General features: G+C 43.4%; 1 protein-coding gene across 1 annotated transcript in view; it reads left to right on the top strand.

The window, feature by feature from the left end:
* Positions 1-1,185: 1,185 nt before the first annotated feature.
* LOC119446768 (scoloptoxin SSD14) overlaps positions 1,186-25,778 on the top strand; it is a 51,749-nt gene continuing 27,156 nt past the window's right edge. The window contains exons 1-2 of the mRNA XM_037711307.2: positions 1,186-1,648; positions 22,281-22,502. Of these exons, the coding sequence (XP_037567235.1) occupies positions 1,476-1,648; positions 22,281-22,502 (395 nt within the window). The 5' untranslated portion in view covers positions 1,186-1,475. The remainder of the gene's footprint in view (positions 1,649-22,280; positions 22,503-25,778) is intronic.

Genomic DNA, 25,778 nt, shown 5'->3' with positions numbered 1-25,778 from the left:
CCGTTCACAAACTAAGTGGGAATGTCTAATTTAATAATTATGGGGTTTTACGTGCCATAACCACGATCTGATTATGAGGCATGCCGTAGTGGGGGATTCCGGAATGATTTGGTCCACCTGGGGTTCCTTACCGTGCACCTAAATCTAAGTACACGGGTGTTCTCGCGTTTCGCCCCCATCGAAATGCGGACGCCGTGTCCAGGATTTGATCCCGCGACCTCGTTGTACTTGTCGGAAATGTAGACTGCAAATGCGCACTGTCAGACGACGACGTAGTGACGTCACGAGAACACAGGCAATGATTGATGTTTGTCGAGGGAAGAATGGTGCAGGATACGTGTGCCTAAAAAGAAGTACGGCGCGAAAGACTGACTTTTTTGAAAGGCTCACTATTATTCGCCCGTTTCATTCTTGCGTCCTTGGCCTAATGGAAACCGGCGCGCTCATGACCTTTTGCGCGTAGGTGCTATATATATGGTGATTATAAAGGAGGAAAGAGACGCTTAATTCTGCAGCCCTTCATGGAGCACGGCGCAGAATGCGCGTTTGCTCTCCGCCGTGCGCTCGCTCCCCGTGAAAGCGCGCGTCCCTCGCGCGCTCGATTTCATCGTCGTTGGACGTCATACGGAACCTCGTGGAGACGGCGACGACGACGCCGACGGCTGAAAGCCGCTTTGAGTGTCCATATAATTGCTATCGCAATAAAAGGACCCCGTTGCTCTCCGTCTACGTGTCATACGTCCTCCCACCAGGCCCGATCATTTCCTGAGCATCCCTTCATTTGTCCGGCCATCCGTTCCCCTCATCTCGCATACGTTGCCATGGCCCAGCTCTAAAATGAAAATTTTCAGCTAGAGTGTTGTCTACTATCTTTTCGTTCCAATAAAGACGTTCGGTCTGTTTTTCGGTCGGCACTCCACAGGTGCCTGGCGGTGCGTTTATCGGCATGTTCGCTATGCTATATCATCGCGCGAAGCGCGCTCAGACACTGGCGGAGGTCATACGCGCGCCGTGATCGGCACAGCAGTGTGATGTCCCCGGTCGGCGACTGATGTGGACGGGCAGCGCGTGTACTCGGTCTGGGCATAGAACAGCTGGCAGGATGTGACGCGCACATCACAGCCAGGCGTCGTCCGCTGCGCTCTTTGGGCCGAGCGCGCAGCTGCGTCGCCGCCTTTGCTGCATGGCTTTCGACGTGCTCTCATAGCGCCCTTTTTAAAAGGGAAGAGAGAGGAAATAAATCTCTTTCCACTTTTGCGTTCCGCGAAAAAGCGAGCCAATGCGCCGGAGCCGCAGTCGCCGTCGTTGTCTCTGCGCAGCTTCCTTGCCCATATCTGATTCCTCTTGAACCGAGGTTTGAATTAACCTGTACTTGCGAGCTCCGGTGCAGTTCTTCTATCTTCTTCTCACGCGTGTGAGGATCCCTGTACCTGTGTCAGTGAATCGACAAAAATAGAAACCACAGAAGAGACACCATGTCGGACAACATGGAGCTCAAGGACGCGGCCACCACGGGCGTATCGTACGGCACAGTCGAGTCCACACTGGTGAACCGACGCAAGGGAGCCTTCAAGAGCGTCTGGGACGATGACAGCGACTCAGACTCTGCAGACGAGGACAACGACAAGGATAAGAAGCCGCGCATAAGGTCAGCTTTGTCGCAAAGCCATTGCATTTCTCTCTAGAGATGTAACAACCTAACTGCCCTCCAGGTGTTCTGACGTCATCTCACAGGGGCACTTTTTTTTTTGCATTTTAGTGGAAGCGCTTTCGTGGTTGAGCCCGCAGAGCCGTAATAGTTTTTTCTTAAGAATACTGCTGTCCTCAAGTGGTTAATGTAATTATTGTCATACTTCGGCAATTGTTTGCCCATGCGGCGGTTAATGTGCCTGTACGGGCGTTTGTGGAATGGCCAAAGCGCTGTCGCTTGTCAACTGATAGAGTCAGGAACTTTTCGTGTTAACCGCTCAACATGAGCGGCGTCCAAAGTTCTTGTTAAACGTGCGCGCTGTCTCTAGCGGTAGGTCATGGATGATGTTTATCGCGTCCTATTCGCGCAAGCCTTATTTCTGTTACCACCAGTTACGAAAACAAGTGCTTATTAAGGTCTCCGTTTTGCATGGACGCATTACCTATAGCCGCATTCTATTGCAGCAAAGGATGATATTTATACGATATTTTACCCTTCGATGGTTAGGGCCATACATTTGGGCCTACGTTAGGGCCAAACACACCTAACCTAAAATAAGGGCGTGTTAGGCACGTTAAAGCATTCATTTTTTTTCTTACTGCACAACAAACGGAAATAAGGCAACCGAGCTGTGTCACAAAAAGTGGGCAACTCCTCCCACTCATTAAAATAAGAAAAAAATAAAAAACGAGATATATTTCAACTTATACCGCATAATTTGTTGCGCGGTATTTTGCAAATAAGCCTGCCTATTTACGTGAGAGTTACAAGCAGAATTATGATAGTTAGTTTACGTCCAACATGGCGAACGGCGCCTGCAGAGGGGGCGTGATGTCGATAATATGGCGCATCTGTGCTGTGCGCACATCTCTTGTCCCGTCGTCTGCATTGCTCGCGCCATGCTGCCCGCCTAACCCAATGTGTATGCAGTTACCTCCTCTCCCTATAAGATGGTTAGGTTTATTCCGCGTGCTCCTTAGGGTTAACAATTAATTATACAGCTGGTTGTCCGCTCTAGTATGGCGGAGATTTCGAGTTTGGCTCCCCCAGAACAAGAACAAGACGCTCCGCGTAGATTTCCTTCGTAGCTCCATTACGTTTCCTCCGTAGCACCGCTTCTGAAAAGGCGTTAGGCTTGTCTCACTCCATTTATGTGCCACGCCCATCAGTATATCTGCGGGTGCGTTCCTCTATCAATCCATTTCCCCCCTCCCCCAGTGCAGGGTAGCCTACAGGGCTCAGCCTGGTTAACCACCCTGCCTTTCCCTTTTGACTTTATTCTCTTTCTCCCCGCCGCGGTTGCTTAGTGGCTATGGCGTTGAGCTGCTGAGCACGAGGTCGCGGGATCAAATCCCGGCCACGGCGGCCGCATTTCGATTTAGGCGAAATGCGAAAATACCCGTGTACTTAGATTTAGGTGCACGTTATAGAACCCCAGGTGGTCGAAATTATTCCAGAGTCCCCCACTATGGCGTGGGTTGGGCTCGTAAAACCCCATAATATATATATATATATATATATAGAAAAATCAGAAGCACAACTTCGCGGTTATCTTAGGTTTATTTACCCAACAGTTTCGGTCGGTGGACAGACCTTTTTCAAGGGTCGGTCCACCTTGAAAAAGGTCGGTCCACCGACCGAAACTGTTGGGTAAATAAACCGCGAAGTTGTGCTTCTGATTGTTCTAAATACGCTTGGCCCACTTAAAAATTCAGTTTATATATATATATATATATATATATATATATATATATATATATATATTAATTCTCTCTATCTGCGCGTGTGTTTCCTGAAACCTTACAGCAACCTGGGTCCTACTGAAACAAGATTTGGCCCTGAAGTTTTCCTTTCTCTTTGTTGTGTTTCTCTCGTGCTATTATTGGTAGCATGTAATCCAATGTCTTTCTTCTTTTTGCATGGGATGTTTACGAGCGCATTTTCTTTCTGTACTAGGATAAACGATACACTAACGTACGCCTGTCATGGATGTCCGAAATTCCAAGGACCCGTTGTGAACCTCTCCTCAATTTAATGAGCAGTGCAGCTTTCTTTCCAAACAGCGTTAAACCGGCTGGACTTGAGAACATTTTCTCAGATGAACATTCTTGGACCGTGGCCAGATCCTTCGCTGGCGCAGAAAGTAATTCTCGCCCTACTGCGGTTATTGAAGTGTACCGACCCGATGCATTCCATCGATGACCTTGTCGTCGGCGGCGTTAGTTTTTCGTCGTTAACAAAGCGTCCTCAACTCCAACTTCACAAGCGCTATTGGGCGGAGAAAAAGAAGGCGTTGCCCGCAGCCACCACCACTGGGGTTCGAGCACACGTCTTTGCCGCCATACGCATTTGGGAGTCGGGCGCGCCAACCACTGCGCTAAAACGCAACAACAATGACGGGCAAATAGTGAAAGGTATTGCGGACCACACAGACTGTTAGAGAGAGTGGTAGTGTCTGTTATATCGGAGGCCAGAACAAGCAATACTGTATCGGACGAGTATGGCATTATGGGCATCGCACAGAATTTGTTATTGAGAAGAAGATGGTGGTGTGTTGGCGTGTAATTCTTCGTCATCATGCTCGCGGAAGCAGCGTCGACGGCACAAGATCGGCGCAGATGACGATGATGGTGATGAGCCTCAAACATGACACATGACCACAATGGGATGCGGAAGGTCTTTTCTTTTTTCCTGGGGTTTTACGTGCCAAAACAAGTTCTGATTATGAGGCAAGCCGTAGTGGAGGGCTCCGGATTAATTTTGACCACCTGGGGTTCTTTAACGTACACTACAACGCAAGCACACGGGTGTTTTTGCATTTCGCCTCCATAGAAATGCGGCCGCCGCGGCCGGGATTCGATACCGTGACCTCGTGCGCAGGAGCGCAACGCCTTAGCCAACTGAGCCACCGCGGAAGTTGGTGGAAAACAACGTCAAAAGCAGCGGCATCGCCATCGAATGTCATTGCCAACAACGACGTCGCAATGACAATTCCACATAGTTTTTTACATATCACACGATTCAGTCGCCAAGTGCTCTATATATCAGCACGGAAAATGAACAGGAAAAAAAAAAAAAGAAAACTTGCTAAAATATTGTAGATGACACTGCGTAATTTCGCTCCATTAAGGTTTGCTGGCGGGCTATATACGGTGGGATCATTTGTAAGTTTTCCGGAATTATTAAAAATCGCCTGTTGCAGATAACGTAATTCTAGTCATTCACCTGGGTTATTAAGGGAGGCGGACAATACTTGCACGAGGTATTGAAACACATATTCAACTATTAAAAACCGCCATTAATTAACTTCTTAAATAATTGCTCTACGTTACATATCGCATTTTGTTAATTGTAGCCTGTGAATTTGCGAGACGTATCCACTTGAAATGAATTTTCAGAATGACACCAGTTTGGGGATATGCGCCACTGAACTCGCCGTGAAAATGCATTGTTGTTCCACTTACTTTTTTAAACAAATACTGTTTTATGCATTGAAGCACAAAAGTAACTGGAACGCCCATGTATTTCGTCCCACACTTTGAGAAATAATGTCTCGAAACTGGTGTCATCCTGGAGGTTGATTTCAAGTGGTTACATCTTGCAACCTCACCAGCTACAATTAGTAAATTTCAACATATGCCATAAAATAACTAATTAAAACGTTCATTAGTGAACGTTTGTTAATTAGTTCAATACGTGTTTCGATTTCTCGTGCTAGTAATGTCCGCCTGTTCGAATAATGCAGCTCATGGACGAGAATTACGCTACCTGCCACGGGGAATTTTTAAATATTCCGGGAAACTTAAAAATGATCACCCCGTATAGTTGAGGGTGCGTTCTTCATAGCAGTGTTATAGCACATCCAAAGCGTGGGAAATTTCACTCGTGACATCACTTCCAGAAACAGTTTGGCCTCAGAGTTGAACAATTCCCAGCTGTGACCTTGAAGACGACGCATCGAGCCTTTAAAGCCAGGATCATTTGGCACAGCAACTGCCTTATCACCGGCGGCTTAAAGTTTGACTAAAGAAACCGTGAACTTCAAAAATGGTGTAAGGAAACTGTATATTTAAAGGTCATCTCAAGTGTACTGCTGCCAGCAGTACACTTGCGTTATCTTAGGGAATCTTACGTTATCTTAGGGAATCAATAAAACAGTCAATATGGTTCTTTTACGCATCTTCTATAAACGTATTGAAGTGACCACAAAGCAACCTCGCCACATTGACCCACAAAAGAAATCATAATAGGCATGGTGCACCATGATCGTCTGCGTCAAATATTTTCATATAGGAAAAATTGGGCCGCAGAGTAAATTTTTTGACCTGTCCTGAAGAAAAATAATTGCCTAAGTCTTTGACCAAACAGCTGCCAACATAAAACTCCATAAAGCTATAAATTTGCTCTAAATAAATATAACCTACACGCATCGACGTTACTTTGGCGTCGTTAGGCAGCCTCGTCAACCCCGGCGATAAATACAGCACGCATTATTATACCCTACAGAAAGGAAGACGCGCACATCACAAAGAAGATAAAGCGACAGCTTATTTATCTAAACAACACTTTTATCTAGAAGTGGGCGAATATAATTTTTCTCGAATACGAATATCAATCATCTAATATCAAAATTGAATATTGAATAGTTAAGCGCAGACGCACATATTCACAGCAGGAATATTTATTTCGGTGTAGTTAGGTCCCTACGCCTGTGCTCACAAGTGTAAAAAAGACAGCTAACTATCAGGGACAAGGGATAAATTTTAAACATAACATCGCTAATTGTCATTACAAAAAAAAAAACGGATGAATAGCATCTCAACGACTTGTTAGCTTGGTTTCTAACAAACTCTACAAGAAAAAAAAAAAAGAAAGGTTGTTCCATGACTAGCTTACCAAAAACGCTAAAATGGGTGCCAAAAAAAGATCGCAAGCTGCGGAAAAAGAAGAAAAGCTACCGAAGAACTTGCCTGCCGCAGACACATGTAAAAGGGCCCGTTGCAAGAAAAAACATATCAGTGGCTGTAGTGTAAAAGATAAAACTACTATACAGCTAGACTGCCTGAAGCCCTAAATGACAGACTACAATAAAAATCGCAGGCTGTTAGCAGGCTGCCGCGCTGCAGCCGAGAACAATACTTGCATTTTCTACTTGATTTCTGCATTGTTTCGGAAACGTTTGTCGGTATCACACTTCTGATAATTAGCGATACTTTGTTTAGCAGACGGAGAACAGTAACTAGACTTTGACAGTCGGTTGTCGCGAAATATTTGGTTATTTTCGAATATTCGCATATGCCGAATAGTTAATTTTCGAATTCGTGTTCGAAATTTTGAATACCCCCCCCCCCCCTATTTTTATGTAATTTCGCAGAATTTATTACTATGATATAAATATTAGTTCAATATTCAGGGTGTTTCAGCGAACACTTTTAATAATTGTTAAAGGTTGCCTGTGGTAGATAGCACAATTCTAGTTCATGAGCTGGTCTACTCGAAGAGGCGGATATTACTCGCACAATCAATATAAGTGCACAATCGACTAATTAACAAACATTCATTACTTGAGTTTCTAACTAATTACCTCATGGCCCATATTACAATTTACAAATTCTAGCCGTGGTGTTCGCAAGGAGCATCCACTTGGAACGAATTCTCAGGATGACACCAGTTTCGAGATATTAATGCCAGAACTTTGCGGAGAAATGCATTAGGGGCGTTCCAGTTACTTTCTTTAAAAAAAAAAAACTACGTTTTTTTTTTAACTCCTCTTATTTATTCTCCCTCTTTCCTCTAGCAGTTAAACTCCTCTTATTTATTCTCCCTCTTTCCTCTAGCAGTTAAACTCCTCTTATTTATTCTCCCTCTTTCCTCTAGCAGTGGAGTAAACAACCGGGTGTCAGTCTTGCCTGCCGTTATTTCTTTCTGTCCTAACTCCCCGGCGATGTTTTTTACCGCACCAGGAAAGCAGTCGTTTTAATTTTCTCTACTCTTACCGGGCTCATCCTGGTTAACCTCCCTGCCTTTCCTTATGACTTCTCTCTCTCTCTCTCTCTCTCTATCCTTATGTCATGCGTCAGCCTAGTTCAAATTGTATAATAACACCAAAATATAATGTCAAATAAGCAAGGACCATTACATCTAAACCTAATCTACACCGGAAAGACCACACAGGGAGCTTCATCTCGTAATGTTATTGGTGAATTTAGAACAGGGACGCGCTCGGAACGTAGCCGCTAGCATAGATTGAGACAAGTTGTTCAACAGCAATGCATTCTAAGCGTTCTCTCTTACGGCTGTTCTCCTGAGACGAAAGCCGACAGATCCCTCGCCCTCTGGGAATCCGTGTTATGCGAAGCAGTGTGCGGGGAGCTACCAAGTTACCGAAACGACCATGAGAGCACCAAGACGTAGGCGGCTTTTTCATTACCTACATGACACGCATGTCATGACATTCACGTTATGAGTCCTCAGGAGTCCTTTTAGCAACGCCTAGGAGACCTTAAGGCGAATGCCTATAGCCATGCTCATGACTATGACTTCAACCATTGACCTTTAGACTTTTCCTTCCATTCCATTGGTTTTTGAGTGTTAATCTTTTTTTGCCGAGTCATTGTCATTTGGCTGAGTCGTGCTCATAACTACGACTTCTACCACCATCCTTTAGTGTTTCCTTCACTTAGTACCCACGTCAGAACCCATTTCAGCGGTTTCTGAGTGTTAATCTTTTTTTTCACTGAATCAATGTCATTTTTGCTAAGTCATACTCATGACTACGACTTCTACCACTATTCTTTAGCACTTCCTTCACTTAGTACCCACGTCCGAACCCATTTGAGTGGCTTTTGAGTGTTAATGTTTATTTTTTTTGCTGGGTCATTGTCATTTTAGGCGGCTGTTTTATGACTTACATGACACGCATGTCATGACTTATCATTTATGTTCGTCATACACTCTTGTAATAGTATGCCAATTTTGGTAATTACCGAGTTAACGATACGACCATGAGAGTACCAAGACGTAGGCAGCTAGATAGATAGATAGATAGATAGATAGATAGATAGATAGATAGATAGATAGATAGATAGATAGATAGATAGATAGATAGATAGATAGATAGATAGATAGATAGATAGATAGATAGATAGATAGATAGATAGATAGATAGATAGATAGATAGATAGATAGATAGATAGATAGATAGATAGATAGATAGATAGATAGATAGATAGATAGATACTGCCAAAGTGGCAAATGTTCGCCAAGAAATGCTTCGCATTTAAAAAATATCAAGTAAAAATAAAATCTATGCGAATGTTATGTTGCTGCCGTAACCTTTACGATAGCATAAAATATGACGAATGCATTCGGCTTATGGAATTTGGCTCTAGTGCTAACTTTGTTAAAGACATCAACAGATGTGAGGTCCAGAGCAACTGCTCCCCTACTTACGTCACAAACGGCACGCACGAAGTGGTTAGTGTAAATCATTGGTTCGGGGAATTGGTATACGCAGTGGTCGTGGCAATATTTTGAAGAAAACTACACAACCTTCAGCCACGCCATTTTGCTCACATTACGAAAGTGTCCAGCAGGACGTACAATGCAAATTTCTTGAGATTTGTACTTGTCAATGAATTGCCAGAATTGCTCTTCAATTACAGTAAAATAGATGGATAGGTTGGAAACACCTTCTTGAACGCCGACGTCGACAAAGAGGGAAAATAAACGCTGCTTGATCACACGCACATGCACGTAAAATTGCAAAATGTTATGAAGATGTGCAGAAGCAAAAGAAAAAGAAGAAACTAACCAACAAAAATTGACAAACGGTGGGAGTTAATAACATAACGTACAACACACGCCAAACACATTAACGAAGTCAGAAACCAATACAGGAGGCTGGTATCTTCGTCGTTCAGTAAAAAAAAATAAAATAAAAATAAGAACGAGAAAATTAAAAATAACGTACAATACGTAAATGATTGATTACTTTGTATTTTTAAGTAAGTCGAAATATTACAGTCTGTAAACCGGCATAAAAGTGAGTCGTTTGTCGTCGCCATCGATATGACCATAATCGCCGTTGTGTAAAGGCCACCTACTGCTATTTTTGGCGGAACTTCGAAGGAAGCTGTGCCTCATAAGCTCCGGATCTAATGCATGACAACGAAGAAACCGCTTTTCTCGGCATACACTGCACCGAATTTGATGAAGTTTGATACATTTGAAAGAAGAAAATAGTAAGATCTACCGACTGTAGGGAGCAGAATTCCCATTTAGGCCACTATTGTTCTTTTTAATGAAATATTGTAGAAATTTTCAAAATTAAAAAAAACATAAGTAAATCATCATGTTACACTTCTATAACTCAGCAACATTAACGGTGTCACCATTCTGTAAACTGTATTGTTGCGTCGGGTGTGATCATCATCATCCCTTTTCGTCGGCACAATATGCACTTAGTCGGACATACAAGGTGGACAAAGTTATACCCGTGTCACACGGGCGTTTTGGAAGGCCTTCCAACTGATAGTCCGTTGACTCAAAGGTCAAGCTCGAGCTGCTACACGGGTGGTTTCGAAGGCCGCCGAGTCAATAGTCTATCGAGTCAACGGAGCACCCTACAACTCTATCGATACCCCGATATCCTTTGAGCAACGGAGGCGGAAACCGCCAATGGGCCCTCTCATTCACAACGGCATTTCAAGAGTGCCGTGTAGCACCGCCACAACTTCTTTGAGTCGATAGAGTTGTGGCGTTTCGAAGGCCGTCGACTGGAAGGCCTTCCAAGCGTGCCCGTGTGACACGGATATTAGAATATTGTACGTTGCTTTGAAATACGCCACTAATTTGTCAATAAGACATTTGCAAAACTCGTAAGCACCGCAACAGTGTCACTTAATCTGTAAACTCGTACATCGAACTTCTCTGCTTTGCATGGTTTACCAGCTGCTGCTTGAACTTCTGCGATATCTATACTTTTTTTGCAATGTTACTATTTGTGAACTTCGTGCTTACAATGTTTTTTTGAAATTTGCCAACTTTTCAAAATTCTTGGAAAAATGAAGAGTCACGTAATTCGCAATTAGACTTTCTACAGTTAGTAGGATTCATCGTTTTCTGCAAAATGCAACGAACTTAATTAAGATCGGTTCAGCAGTAGACTAATGAGAGCAGTTCTGCGTTTCACATGTACTTAAATAGGTCAATCGGTTTCATCCCCAAAGTAAAGCTTCAATATCTTAAGGCTTTGCTTTAAATTGGCCCTTTTGTTTTTCGTCCGTCAGCCTCGACACTTTCACCAGCGCTGTGCTTCCAAAACGACGGGAACGCCTCAAACCGCTGCCAACGTTTCGTTTAGAAAACGTGACTTTACGGGAAGCATCCTGTCGGAACATTGACATCGGATTGAAGCGTCCCGTTGCGTTGTTCTTCAATATTACCAGTTGCAGCCGACCGCAGAAACCCTCCGGCGGAAATAAACCTATCGAAAAACCATCGAAAACTCGTGTCTCGTCCAAAATTGGCATGGAAGGGTACGAATGTATGACTAACTTGACTGGTAGGGCATGACATCAATAACATTACATGCGCGTCAGTTACGTCACGATTAGCGATAATAAAATCACGTGTGGCACAAACCCGCATTGGATATGCGGGTATGGGCCACGGACAAGAAAGAAAGAAAGAAAGAAAGAAAGAAAGAAAGAAAGAAAGAAAGAAAGAAAGAAAGAAAGAAAGAAAGAAAGAAAGAAAGAAAGAAAGAAAGAAAGAAAGAAAGAAAGAAAGAAAGAAAGAAAGAAAGAAAGAAAGAAAGAAAGAAAGAAATCTCGTGCGACTCATAGCGGGGCCGCACATTTCAGCTTCGCTGGTTTACCATTTGTACGGGGTGCAAGGGCGGTGAATTCTTTTTTTCATGTTGCTCTACAATTTTCTCTGGACACGTTTCATCTAATTATAATATTTGAGAAGTTGAATAATTAATTAAAACTAATTATGTAATTAGGCGGAATGCAAAAAAAAAACATTCTGAGTATCTCCAAGAGACGGCAAACAAGATTACCTTGGTTCTGTCCAACTACGTGACATTTGCATATTTTTTAATCCTGATGCATGATAGTTGGGACACCCTGTATGAGATAGGACGATTGGACGTTTCTTGACCATACATATAGTAATGTAAGTCGATCAAACTTATCGATAGCTTTTCAACGCACTGCCAATCACCGACTTCGCGCTTATGTACGCCAACCGTAGGATACAGAGAGCGAAGACCGCAGGTACTCCATCATAAAATAATTTGACGGAGAGATCCTCAAAATCGGTCTTAAGGGCGCCTTTGCACTCCTCAAGACAAAAAAAAAATAATAATAATAACGTAAGCTTTGGCTGGATCTGTCTCACGATTTTTAAGTGACATGAGCAGCAAAGAGTCAGAGGATTGTGTCTGGTTGTTTGAATTTCAGCTGCGACTGCTATGCTCAAGCTTTGACACATGCCTTTTGGGTGTGCGCTGTTTTGATCTTTCTGTTCCGATAATGTCAAATGGAATATCATTTGGATACTGCCAGATTACTTTGCTTCACCACGGGGTTTCAAGAACTCATGTGCAATATAGTGCGCGAAATTCTTCCTCTTAGAGAAGTAGAAAACAACTGACACTAAGGTACACTGTTCGATATATACCTACTTTTCTTCATCGTTGGATCACTTTTCAGCGATATCACTGAACATTTTTGTTTGCGTTTTTCGATGCTTCGTTGAAGCTTTGTAACCAAATGTTCAAAATATTTCTTTAAAGTAGTTCTGTTGTGATTATACACAAAACAATGGACTAAGCTTGCACTTGATATATCACACAGTATATGGCAGTTATTAAAATATGATGAAATCGCCGCAACGAACTCTTGCAATATTAAAGACCAACTGCAAAGAAATTTCAATTTGGTTAAATTGGTCATAATTATATATATATAATATATATATATATATATATATATATATATATATATATATACCACTGAAGCATCCTTGACAAGGGTGCACAGGGCTCGTAAATGCATAATTTTCCTGTTAGAAGTCTCTCAACAGCACCTAAGCAGACGACGCATGTAACTGTGTTTAGCGGCTATGGCGTAAGTCCCAGCTCGTCGCCTAATGGCGGCGTTTTCTACGGTATGACAAACAGCTACTTTTGCGAGATTTTCGTGACGCTTCCACTCGTATTTCAAACGTACAATGTGTTTTACGGTGATTTCTCAATACACTATCAGATGTACCGTTGTCGATAAGTACCAGACCTTATGCGTCTCGCATGTATACTTATTGGTCAGCGCGAAAACAACACAACTGAGGACCACTGGCGCCCCGCAGGGGAGGGGGATGGGGGGGGGGGGGGGAGGTTGGGGTTGTAACATTATGCGGTTACAACCCCCTGAGGCCGACTTAACCCCCCCCCCCCTTTTTTTTTTTTTTTTTTTGTTTAACCCCTTTTCTTTCCTTGCGCCTTCGAGTACTGCAACTAAGATGTAAAACGCGCAATCGTCTGCACACTCGCAAACTTGCGCAAAAGTGCATTGTTCTTTTTTTACAATTTCCCGTGAAGAAATGAAATTAGTACTGTTTAGATGTTATTGGCAAACTGTCAACCCTCCCCTGTCAGAGATCCTGGGTGCGCTACTGCTGAGGACACAGAGGTAGAAGGACACAGGTCGAGCGCTCGTCCTTTGTCCTTCTACTTCTGTGTCCTCAATTGTTTTCGCGCTGACCAATACGTATGCGTCCTTTCCAACTCGCCCATCTTTCGACCTTACGGTATATGCGTCACCTACGCTTACTCCACGATGCGACAATAGACCCGACAAGATGAATGGATGCAGTGCAGCTTCGGTCAAGAATCTCAAACGTCATTCTCTATGACCTTCTTCACGGTCTTCTGTCCAAATAACACCGACTTATTGTGACTCTGCGACTCCGTCCACAGCACAGCTGCTTGGCAGTGTCTTTCGCAGCTGTTCCAGGTGATGCTGCCTGCCTTTGCGGAGACGAGACATGAAAGGATATTGCCTCCGGAGGCCCTCGTGTCTTAAGAATTCGAATCAAGCTTGCATCAAATAGTCTGAATAGCCGCTATAGAGCGATGTTATGAAAGTCCTGTGCAATGCGAACATCGCCGAACGAAGTGCGCTGACCCACGCCAGCCACTTCTGTAACACAATCTTTCTTTGGTGCTTTGTATTCAAAATGCAAGCAAGTTTTTTTGTTTGTTTTTATTTTTGAAAATGTGTATAGAACGAGGGGCACGGCGAAGAAGGATTGCACACGCGTTCTGTCTTGCTTCTTCGACTTGTCCAGCTCGTTTTACGTGCCTTCTATAAAATGAACCATTATCAATTCGCCCAACTGGCTTATATATATATCATAAGAAGCCAACTAACAATGACACCAAGAACAACATAGGGGAAACTACTTGTACTTACTAATTGAATTAAAGAAATGATAAATTAATGGAAATGAAAGTGGATGAAAAAACTCTCGCATTTATCGCTAAGTCACCACCTTTAACAACCAACGGTTGTTTCGTGTGCCCAGCAAAAACTTCTGCCAAAGTGGGCCGATCCTGGCGATAGTGCAGAAAGGGTCCAAGCTCATTGGCACATACTAGGTACGAAAAAGAGAGAAAGAGAGGAATAAAGAAAGAAAGAAAGAGTGAGAAAGAAAGACTGAGAGAAAGAGAGAGAGAAAGAAAGAAAGAAAATTACCACGAAGGTCAGAGAAAGAAAGAGAGAAAGAGAAAGGAAGCGAGAGAGAGAAAAAGAAAGAAATTGAGAGAGAGAGAGAAAGAGAGAGAGACAGCGTGAGAGAAAAAGAGAGAGAGAAAGAGAGAGAAAGAAATAAATCACCACGAAAGTCAGAGAAACAAAGAAAGAGAGAAAGGAAGAAAGGGATATAGAAAAAGAGAAATAGAGAAATAAATAAGGAGAGAGAGAGGAATAAAGAGAGAGAAAGAAATATAGAAAATCACCACGAAGGTCAGAGAAAGAAAGAGAGAAAGAGAAAGAAAGCGAGAGAGAGAGAGAGAGAAAGAGAGAGAAAGAGACAGCGTGAGAGAAAAAAAGAGAGAGAGAAAGAGAGAGAGAAAGAAAGAAAGGAAATCACCACGAAAGTCAGAGAAACAAAGAAAGAGAGAAAGGAAGAAAGAGATATAGAAAAAGAGAAATAGAGAAATAAATAAGGAGAGAGAGAGGAATAGAGAGAGAGACAGAAATATAGAAAATCACCATGAAGGTCAGAGAAAGAAAGAGAGAAAGAGAAAGAAAGCGAGAGAGAGAAAAAGAAAGAAATTGAGAGAGAGAGAGAAAGAGAGAGAAAGAGACAGCGTGAGAGAAAAAGAGAGAGAGAAAGAAAGAAAGAAATCACCACGAAAGTCAGAGAAACAAAGAAAGAGAGAAAGGAAGAAAGAGATATAGAAAAAGAGAAATACAGAAATAAATAAGGAGAGAGAGAGGAATAGAGAGAGAGACAGAAATATAGAAAATCACCATGAAGGTCAGAGAAAGAAAGAGAGAAAGAGAAAGAAAGCGAGAGAGAGAAAAAGAAAGAGAGAGAAAGAAAGAAAGACAAGAAATCACCACGAAAGTCAGAGAAACAAAGAAAGAGAGAAAGGAAGAAAGAGATATAGAAAAAGAGAAATAGAGAAATAAATAAGGAGAGGGAGAGAGGAATAAAGAGAGAGAGACAGAAATATAGAAAATCACCATGAAGGTCAGATACACACACGACAAGCTTCGCTTACCCCCATTTTTCTCGACAGGGGAAGGGCTGGTGATTTTTCTAAATAGCACCTAAATCATTGCCATCATCACATTTTTTATGTCCACTTCAGAGCTACGGCATGTTCCATCGAGCTTCAATTACTCCTGTCTCGCGCCAGCCAACCCCATCCTATGACTGCAAACTTCCTCGTCTAACCAGTACCATCCAGTTTGCTGTTATCACCTGCATTTCCCTTCCTGGGCACCTCATTCTGTTGCTCTAATATATTCGTACTATCGCCATTTATCTGCCCTATGCATCACATGACCTATCCGACACCACTTCATTTTTTAAATCTCAGCTAAAGTATCGGCGGAACCCGCTTCCTCTATGATCTATGCTGTTGTGTTGCTGTCTCTTAATATTACGTCTGTTATATTTCGTTTCACCGCTCGTTACACGGCCATTACCTTCCTTCCCGAGTCGCTTTGTTATCCTACCAACTTCAGCACTTAGACCATAGTACTGGTCACCTGATCGTATACTGATCATATACGTTACGTTTCTAGCATATCGATAAACATCAATTCATGATTTGAGTGTGCCAGCCATATCAAATCACGAACGGCAGTTTACCGCACAAAATATATTGTCGGGCAGTAGGGGGTGCATGTGAAGTTGGCGGAAATGTCGTTGAGGGCGCTATAAACATAACAATCCTGTTTCAGAAACAAGTGATGGCTTAATTTTGCCAACATTTTCACATGACTATTCATATTCATATCATACAAATATATATTAATTACACTGTCCTCTCACATTCTAGTGGTTTATGCTAAATGTGCAATACAGACGTGAAAACTCTTGAAAACGATCGTTCTCCCATTCTTCCACAATGATGAATCCAGGTGGTACGGCAGATTTACGAAATGCACTGGTAGGCCTTTCGCGACCATCTAAAAAATCAGATTAGCGAATATACAAATACAGAAAGCTTACCATCCTTTTTTGCAGGGTAACAGTAACATATGCACAGAAAACTCGTCCTAAATATTTTGCTGTGTTTCACAAATGTACTGTACCTGAGCTGGGGCCATACGACGGCGAGCAGGAGGGGCATGCCATAAGTGAGTGACATAACTTTATTTGAAATCCGGCGATTGGGAGGCCCGGGCCTGGGGCCGCCTAGATGGCCACTGGGAGCTGTTGCTCCCGCACGGCATCCATGGCTCGCTGGACGGCCCAAAGTTGGTCTAGGAGTTCTGAGCTGAGCAGCGTGGCCGACCACCGCGCCCGTAAATTTTCCGGGGAGACTGCCATTTTTTCTTGATATACTTTACATCCACACAACATGTGTTGAAGGGTGGCTCTAGCAGACTTGCATAGCTTGCATATATCGCTGGCGTATATCTCGGGGTAGAAAGTCTTTAACTGCACGGGATTCACATAGGTTTCTGCTTGTAATCGCCTCCAAGTAACGGACTCAGTTCTGTTCAGTTTAGTGTGAGGCGGTGGTAATATTCGCCTCTGATTTTGATAGAATTTTCTAATATCGCATCGAATATTTAGGTGTAATGTGCAGAAGACTCCACAGTAGTAGTGCTTGAAAATGTAGCTAGAGCGTGCTCAGGGGAGAGCCCCACTGGCATGCCGTGGCTGGTTCTTCGTCGGATATGCATCGTGCTACCGCCAGTAGATTCAGTAGTAGTGCATGCAAAGAATCCTCCAAATTTATTTCGGTCGTTAATCCATTGATAATTTCTTTAACACCGAAGTTTTTTCTTCTGTCTTTTTTTTTTTTTTTTTTTTTTTTGCACATGGCTGGCAGTTTCTTTCGATCGTGGGTGAGGGAGACGCCTGGACCGAGGCGTACACCTGGGAGCACTGGCACATATTTGCAAATTTTGTTGAAAGTGCTTACGGGCCGCGACTCTGCTGTGTTCTCAAATAATCAGTTTCGTGCGCTGAATAATACAAAATAGTAAATAGTACGGATGAGTTGCTTTCGACAAAAGAGATAATGAAACCGACCCCTGCTCGTGCCTATTTAGTATTTTCGCGATACATAGTTGTGCGCCTACATGTACCCAGCTGCACGAGTTGAAAAGTCGTGATCCGTGCTTCTGCTTCTCGCGTGTTCTATGGACGCACGAGTACCTTCACTTATGACATTTGCCTGTCGGATAGAATTGTTTTGCTCGAAATAATGGCTATCCATCACGTACCCGGAAGTTGCTGTAAGCATGAAATGCTTCTTTGTTATATATTGCTCGCCGTCAACGATTCTTAATTTCCGCCTTCTTCTAAGTCTGGTTTATCCGTGCGCGGTGGTGCTGTGTTACGGTTTTTGAGAAGCACTGAACGCCGCACTCGTACTCGTACTGCAGGTTTCGGCTGCTTCACGGCCGGCCGATTTGGCACATGTCACGAGCTGCGTCGCAACCAGTTCGTATGACAGCACAAGTGCCCTTGTTTTGATGTCACTGTCCACGGCGTGCTTGATATCGGGACCACTACGCCTCCTTAAGCATGTGGTGCGTGCACGTCGTCGCCTTTCTCGCAGCGACCGATTACAACATTGTCGACACCAGTGCATTTTTTACATCTCGAGGGCTCACTTCGTCCTTTAATTGTTATCAAGAAGATGAGGGTTGGAACTTCAGAATATGAAGTACCTGGACGGCATCCTTTTATTCATTTGCGGGTAATAGACCATCTTAGGCTTGACCACAAGTCACTATTGCTGCCGATTTCCATGTTCATCCTTCTGATTTCCTTTAAAGGGCATCACGTCATGTCTGTAACCAAGACAGAAGGGGCTACGTGTGTCAGAGAGTGAGATATACGGGGTGGACACCGACCATCCACGGACGTCGATCGCGCGTAAATATATTGTTTCGCCGACTGTGTCCAACTTCCACATTGATTTGCCATTTTTCAGCTTACTCGGCCGCGAAACCCTGATGGCTCACTCAGTGAAGGGGTCCAGGCGTTCTTCGTTCGATTGCCGGCTCGACTATAGCGGCGGCGCCAGGCCAGTGCGGGAGAAAGAAAGAAAAAGAACCAGAAAGTTCGCCTTCGCGCATCCGCGGCAGCGGCAGGCAGTATTGCATTAGCCTCTCTATAATACCTGAATAAAGCCTTCCGTGTCCCTTTGTGCGGACATCCATTAAATACAAACTCTCTGTTGCAACTCTTTAGGGTGGTGGTGGTGGTGATGTTGCAGCAGGCGGGGTTATCCTGGCATGCATAGCCGGCAATTGTTCCGCCTCAGCCTCCTATGAGTTGAGATCAGGGGTGTGTCACCAGGTGTCGATGAGCCCCGTGTCTCACAGGAAGGCAATCGGCAGTCGTTGCACTTTCTTCCTGATTGCGGCGGGTCCTCTGGGAAAAAACGGCGTCTTCAAAGGTTCTGTCCGTAAGACCACTCTTTTGCAGCCTGCCGACCATCGCTTTTCTTTCTGTGTCGAACTGCGGGCATAGCCAAATGAAATGTTCAATGTCGCCGATATCACTACAGAAGGCACAGAGCGAGGAATCGCAACATCCACTCTTGAATATATAGCCAAGCGCAGTCGGTTCTGATGCGGTACAACAGCGTCGCTTCCTCGCGAGTAAGTCCATGGATCACACAGGCTTGGTGTGGAGTCTTGTGGATGACCCTAAAGTGATTGCGGATTGCGTCCTTAGAGTTCTGACAGATGTTGACACTCTCACTTTTGGGACGCACTGTCAGCGCAAGGTGTGCAAGAGCGTCAGCGTTTTTTGTTTCCTTCCAATCCTACGTGGCATGGGATCCATTGAAATTTTACGTTGAGTCTCTTGCTCATTAGATATTTAATCAGTAACCAGAGATTACCTTGTACGTCTCTCTTGAACGTATCTCGAGATAGACCACGATGCATTCGCTGTAACGCTGACTTTAAGTCCGGCAGCACCATGACATCTCGTGCAGAATAGGCTCGTATTTTTCGCAAAGCCGCGGTAATTGCGGCGCTTTGTACAGCTGTAGACGAAACTACGCGATCCAGGCGGCCAGACCATGACACATCAAGGGGGTGTAGGAGTATGCAGAATGCCGCTGCGCAGCAATTTGTTTGTGCACACGCCGACCTGTCTGTAACCTGTCTGCAGGTAACGTCCGACTCCTTATGCACTCACACAAAGCTTCGCTGTATATAGATTCCAACTCGTTGGATCTGCTGTGTGTGTGTGTGTGTGTGTGTGTTTTTTTTTAATGCTTTGCTGGGCTCAACTAACTGTCGGCTTCAGATGTCTGTTAAAAATGGGTTCTGGTGAATCTGTCTGTCTGTCCAAATACAAAACGATTACAGGTGGCGTGAACATTCCAGGAAAGCTTGCAGACCCCTTCAATGAATGAGCCATCCGGGTTTCGCGGCCGAGTAAGCTAAAAAAGGGCACATCAATGTGGAAATTGGATACAGTTGGCGAAACAATATATTTAAGCAATATATCGAATTTATTTATTTATTTATTTATTTATTTATTTATTTATTTATTTATTTATTTATTTATTTATTTATTTATTTATTTATTTATTTATTTATTTATTTATTTATTTACAAATACTGCCGTCTCAGTGTGAGACCTTGCAGGGGTGGGTACATAAGTAGCCTAAATAGGCAAAATCAAACATTATATAGCATGTCGTATAGAATATCGAACATGTTGAACTCTGCGTTTAATATATATATATATATATATATATATATATATATATATATATATATATATATATACACAAAGTTAGATAGGAAACTTGCGCAACAGTAGTCAAATGCGCGGGTGGACATGTATGCTACATTTTTACACGTATTCATCGCTTCAAAAGTTATACATACCTTAATTTTCATTTCTAAACGTAGAAGTATATAGTGTCGACCAAGTGCTATCATATCGGGTGTAAAGAACGCACAATCTGCTGTAGATCGAGTAAGAGAAAGGACAACAGGAACAGCCTAGTTCTGGGGATACTATCTAGATTCGGTAGCGCAGTTCGTGTGCTGTCATCGAACTCAAAGCCTTACAGAATCTGCAGGTATACAGGACTACGGCTTCTTTGTTATTTTCTTCAATATAGTTTAGCAATCTGCATATACACAGAGTTATTTGTTAGAAGCGCGCTGGTGGAAAGAAACTGGAACTGTATATATCTTTGACATGAACCAAAAGCATTTGCGGTGTAAACAACGCCTACTGTCGATTGAATGTCAACGTCGTTAAAAGGTTCCCAAGCCCCGCCTCCTGAACACGACGGAAAGAGCGTCGTCCTCGCTCAGCACGTATTCGACTGGCTTTCCATCAGAACAACTGATTTCCTTGTTCCAGTTTTCTTAGCCCGACCAGCATCTGTTCTATTTATTGTTGACTGTACTGTCGTTACTCTCTTTGTAAACAAACGCACTCCGCAACAAAAAGAAAAGAAAAAAAGAAGTGATCTGTTTACGACACTAAAAATAGCGCACAACAGCAGCATTCTGCTAAGAAGCAGAGAGAAAGAGAATGTAGAGAAGAACTGACAGGTAGTTGGCTTACTTTTCATTTTCATGGAAAGGACTATAGACGACACTAGCGCTCATGCTGTGTCGCTCCTTTTCTTCGTCTGTGTGTTTCTTGCGCGGACCTAAATTATGAATAAGAATGGAGAGATGAGGGGAGAAAAATTAAATGCGGCACAGTGGGAAAAAATAATAATGTGCTGACACAGGAAATGCACTCTAGTACAGAGAGCATTCAACTATGGATGAAAATGATGTCCATGTATACGCTAACAAATACCGACATGCGATAGGTATTGCAGTAAGGTATAGGAAGTTGATCTATACGTAAAATTGATGCACACTTGAAATCAGTGCAGAATAGTGTTGTCGTTGTTGATCACAATAATTTCAAGCGTTGAAGTATACGCGACAGGTATTCTACGTGCGTACGTGTGTGTATAGGCGGGACTGGCTTTTAAATTTTCATTTTAGTTTGTTCGACCTCTTTTAGTTCATGCGAACAGACTTCCTTGTTTAAAAAATAGCCAGTAACAGCGCTTTTCTATATTTTCAACTGAACTTATGGAAGGGGCAGATATTATCTACATGAAAAATCGCAATTTTCAGGCAGTCATATCAGGACATTCGCAAGTTGTTGTTTTTTTAATATTCCCTTTAGGGCACATATTGCAACTGAGTCCGAACAATACGGAAATCATGTTTGCTGATCAAAAACCTTGTGACTATATAACACTACTTTCGACATTTAGCCCCCAAAATGTACTAATAATGTGTTCCACTTAAGATGGTCTCGAACTACGAGAGGGAGTCTTGAAGTGAAGTGAAGTTTATTCAGAGTGTAAGAAGACAGGTAGTCTTTAGGAGGAAGGCAAAATACAGAGTGTCTTACGGGGCTCACATCCCCTACAGTCATAGCATTTCAGAGTCGGCAGCAACGCCACTTCACAACAGAGTCTAGATGAACTGTATAGCTGTACATATTTATTTATTTATTTATTTATTTATTTATTTATTTATTTATTTATTTATTTATTTATTTATTTATTTATTTATTATTTATTTATTTATTTATTTATTTATTTATTTATTTATTTATTTATTTATTTATTTATTTATTTATTTATTTATTATGAATGTTACTCAGACGACTAGCCCATCTTCACAACCTAGTGTAATGAAGCGAAAGCGCGTAGAAATGAGGAGGACAATTCATTCTTACACGTTCTAGTTTGATATTACGCATAGCGGTGCCTGAACCGAGCACCAATCTCAGCTAGTGCTGCAGTGTCCAGGAAGTCTGTGCGACGCAGGTTCGTGTTCCGGTGGAGCGACCTCATCATCATCCTGGTGTACCTGGCGGTGTCGGCCATCGGGCTGTACTTCGCCCTGAGCCGCATGCTTCCGCAGGCGGAGAAGCTGCGGCTCGCCTTCTACAACACCACCATCCCCGAGGGACCCACGCCGCTGGTGCGCGTCCCAGCGCCGCCCATGGTGCTCGCGTGGGACGACCCACCCTGTAGACAGCTCGCCCGGTGCGTAAGGATTCGTCGCATCATCGGGCATAGGGCGTACCCTAAGTAGCTTATGTAGGGCAGCCATGAACCGTCTAACGAGCGGGCGTGCACGCGTGCAGAGCTCCTTCTGATACGGACGGCGAGCAGCGCTGCAGGACGGCGCTGCATCTCACTATTAGCTTATGATCGGGACTGGATTAGTAACAATTGCATTCCAATAATAAACATTGCCGTGGTTCTTCCGTGGCCCGCGTGGTGCTCTTCCCACGTGATCACCGGGATCGGCCGGCCGGGAACGGTGGACCATAGAAAAGGGACAGAATCGATCGAAACGGTTAAAACGGCCTTGTTAGACTGGCAGATTATGGCTGAAACCCGCCGCGTAGTCGCCCCGGGCCCTGTTGTTTTTACATTGACAACTGTTACGAAATCATAAATAGAAGTACTTGCGAGCCGTGTGCGATGGCTAAGGGTTGTGCCAGATTTGCGAAGATTGTTCGAACAGGTCGTGCTCTGCGAGCGAATTGAGATGCGCTGCCGAATCCGTGTGCCGGCCGAGTCATAGTTCTTCTGAAGTAGTTAATAAAGATGCTTCGCATAACGCCGATTCCACTTGGTTTAGGCATCACATACTTTTTACAGGTCGTACTGTTTCTATTGGTCATAGCACCGGTCGTACCGGTTGTACCGGCCATACCGGTCGCATTTCCTGCCAGAGTAGTCTCTTAAATGATCTAGAGGCAGAATGTGAACTATATGTAGGGGTATGCCCGTAGTAGTGAATTTATTTAGCGAGAAATACGCCGTTTCTACCGAAAACAGAACATTCGTGAGCCGGACAACAACCTAAGGCTGTTAGTGGAATTAATTCTGCGTAATTTTTGCTTTCCTTTTTTTTTTAGAGCTAAAGCTCTACTACGTCATGTCTCGCAAGGTGATTCATCGCGTCGCAATGACCTTCAGCCGCGGAGCGCTACTGTGGCAGGTGTGACGTCACTACACATGATGCGCTGCGAAGATACGTCGCAGCTGCGCTCGCTCGGAGCCTCGCCGCAGTGGTACCACGTGACTAAGCGAGGGTTTAACGGCTGCTTCGCCTAGCTTCGCCGGCGCTTGGTGCTTCGTCGCTCAGTCTCGCCATGGATGGCGCGCCGGCTGGGCCGTCTCTGCGTGCGCTTCAGCGCAAGCGACAGGCTGAATCTAATCATCCAGTAGATATAGCTAGACGGCAGGATGCTAAATCTCAAGCAAAGGCAAAGTTGGCTGCTGAAATACCGGATCAAAGGGAGGCCAGATTAGCACGTTATAGAGAAGCTTATCAAGCGCGGAAACGTGCAATAATGAAACACTGTGTATACATAGTCTTTGCAAAACCAAGCCAAACAGACCTTTCGCTCGTGATAACTAAGTTTAGAAGAGTTAAACCTCAGCCATTTTATTTACATTCACCATGTTGTCGTGAAGCTGCGTCAGTGACGACGATTAGCTGAGGATAGTTAATTGTCGACTCTAAAGTTGACGATTTTTGTGTTGTATTTCAAGCTGCTGTAAGATGATGACTTGGAACGATTATTAAGCTTTGTTCATGCAAAAAAAATATTTTATTGAGAATTTATCTTTGCATTGCTGTGATGACTAATAATGCCGTCGTCAACTAAAATTGGATGAAAAAAGTTTTCTTTCAACAATATGCAAGATCTCTATTCCCTACATACGTAGCACATTGGAGCGTATCGAAAATTGCAGTAAGTCAGTAAATAAATAAATAAATAAATAAATAAATAAATAAATAAATAAATAAATAAATAAATAAATAAATAAATAAATAAATAAATAAATAAATAAATAAATAAATAAATAAATAAATAAATAAAAATTCCAGCAGAGACCATCTCGCAGGGAATATGAATGCGATTAGCATTGAAGCAATGTATATAGTGACACACCGTATCGCCACCGTATACAGACGCGTCATGTATGAGGCATGCGCATGCCGCCGGGCTCCTTTCTCACGATTCCTTCTGGACAAACAGCGTCATCTAGTGCCGCCGCCACGAAATCCGCGCGTGGCACATGTGTGGAATTCACGCAAGACTGTCTGAATATACTAGGTGCTACCCAAAAGTTCGGGGAACCTAAATAGCTCGCGAGAGCTGGTTATACACCTTTCCGCTGCTAGATGTGGCGAGCAGTATTCCTTGTGTATCAGTGTGCTGACAACCGTGCAGTTGAGAGGAAGTGTTGTTTTTCTGAGTGTGGTTTTGGCAACGCTATGTTTTATTGACTCGGCGTATTTCTTTTCAACAATGATGACGGACTTTAAGGATCAAAGAATCTGCATCAAGTTTTTTTATCAACTTTAACAAAAATGCGACAGAAACCCCTCGTGTATTAGAGGAAGCTTTCGGAGTTCATGCCATTACCCAAAACAAGACGTTCATGGGATATAAACGCCTCACAGATGGCCTAACGTCAGTTAATGACGATGAGACGCCCATCAACGAGCACATCGGAAACGATAGCAGAATCGCGCGGATATATTTGCAAATCACAGGCTAACTAAATAGGATGTCTTTGATATTGTAGGACAGTCATATGGCACAGTTCAGAGAATTATGTAGGACGTTTTGAACATGAGACGCCTTTCTGCCAAATTTGTGCCAAGACTTCTCAGCGACAAGCAGTAGCTCCAACGTATTTCTGCCTGTACGAAACTGATGCACTAAGTCAGATGATCCCAGGTTAATCTCGATGATGATGAAACCAGTGATGAAACATGGGTTTACGGTTATGGTCCTGAAACCGAACAGCAGTCGTCGCAGTGGATGTCACGCAATTCACCACCAAGTAGAAGTTCGTGGCCATATGAAGCCCATGCTGATTATTTGCTTTGGTCTTTACGGAACTGCCCACAAGAAATTCGTGCCTCCTGGACAAACCGTCAATAACAAGTTTTACCGTGAGGTTTTTGAAGCGCTTACGGGAGAACATTTCGCGCAAACGTCCGGAGAAGTGGAAGAACTGGCTTCTCCACCACGAAAACGCGCCCGCTCAAGAATAACTCGTTAATTGTTCGATAGTTCCTGGCTTTCAAACACATCACAGTGATTCCGCACCCACCCAATTCACCTAACCTTGCCCCCTGTGACTTTTTCTTCTTGCTGAAAATTAAACTGAGGCTGAAAGGATGTCGGTTTAGCACAGTGGACGAGATCCAGTCGGAATTGCAGGAGCTCCTCAACGCTGTCACACCTGAAGACTTCCACGGATGCATGTAATCGTGGGAGAAACGCT

The sequence above is a fragment of the Dermacentor silvarum genome, chromosome 3 (genome assembly GCF_013339745.2).
Source record: "Dermacentor silvarum isolate Dsil-2018 chromosome 3, BIME_Dsil_1.4, whole genome shotgun sequence".
Taxonomy (NCBI): domain Eukaryota; kingdom Metazoa; phylum Arthropoda; class Arachnida; order Ixodida; family Ixodidae; genus Dermacentor; species Dermacentor silvarum.
The sequence above is the reverse complement of the archived record's forward strand: the minus strand, read 5'-3'. Positions and strand labels throughout refer to the sequence as shown.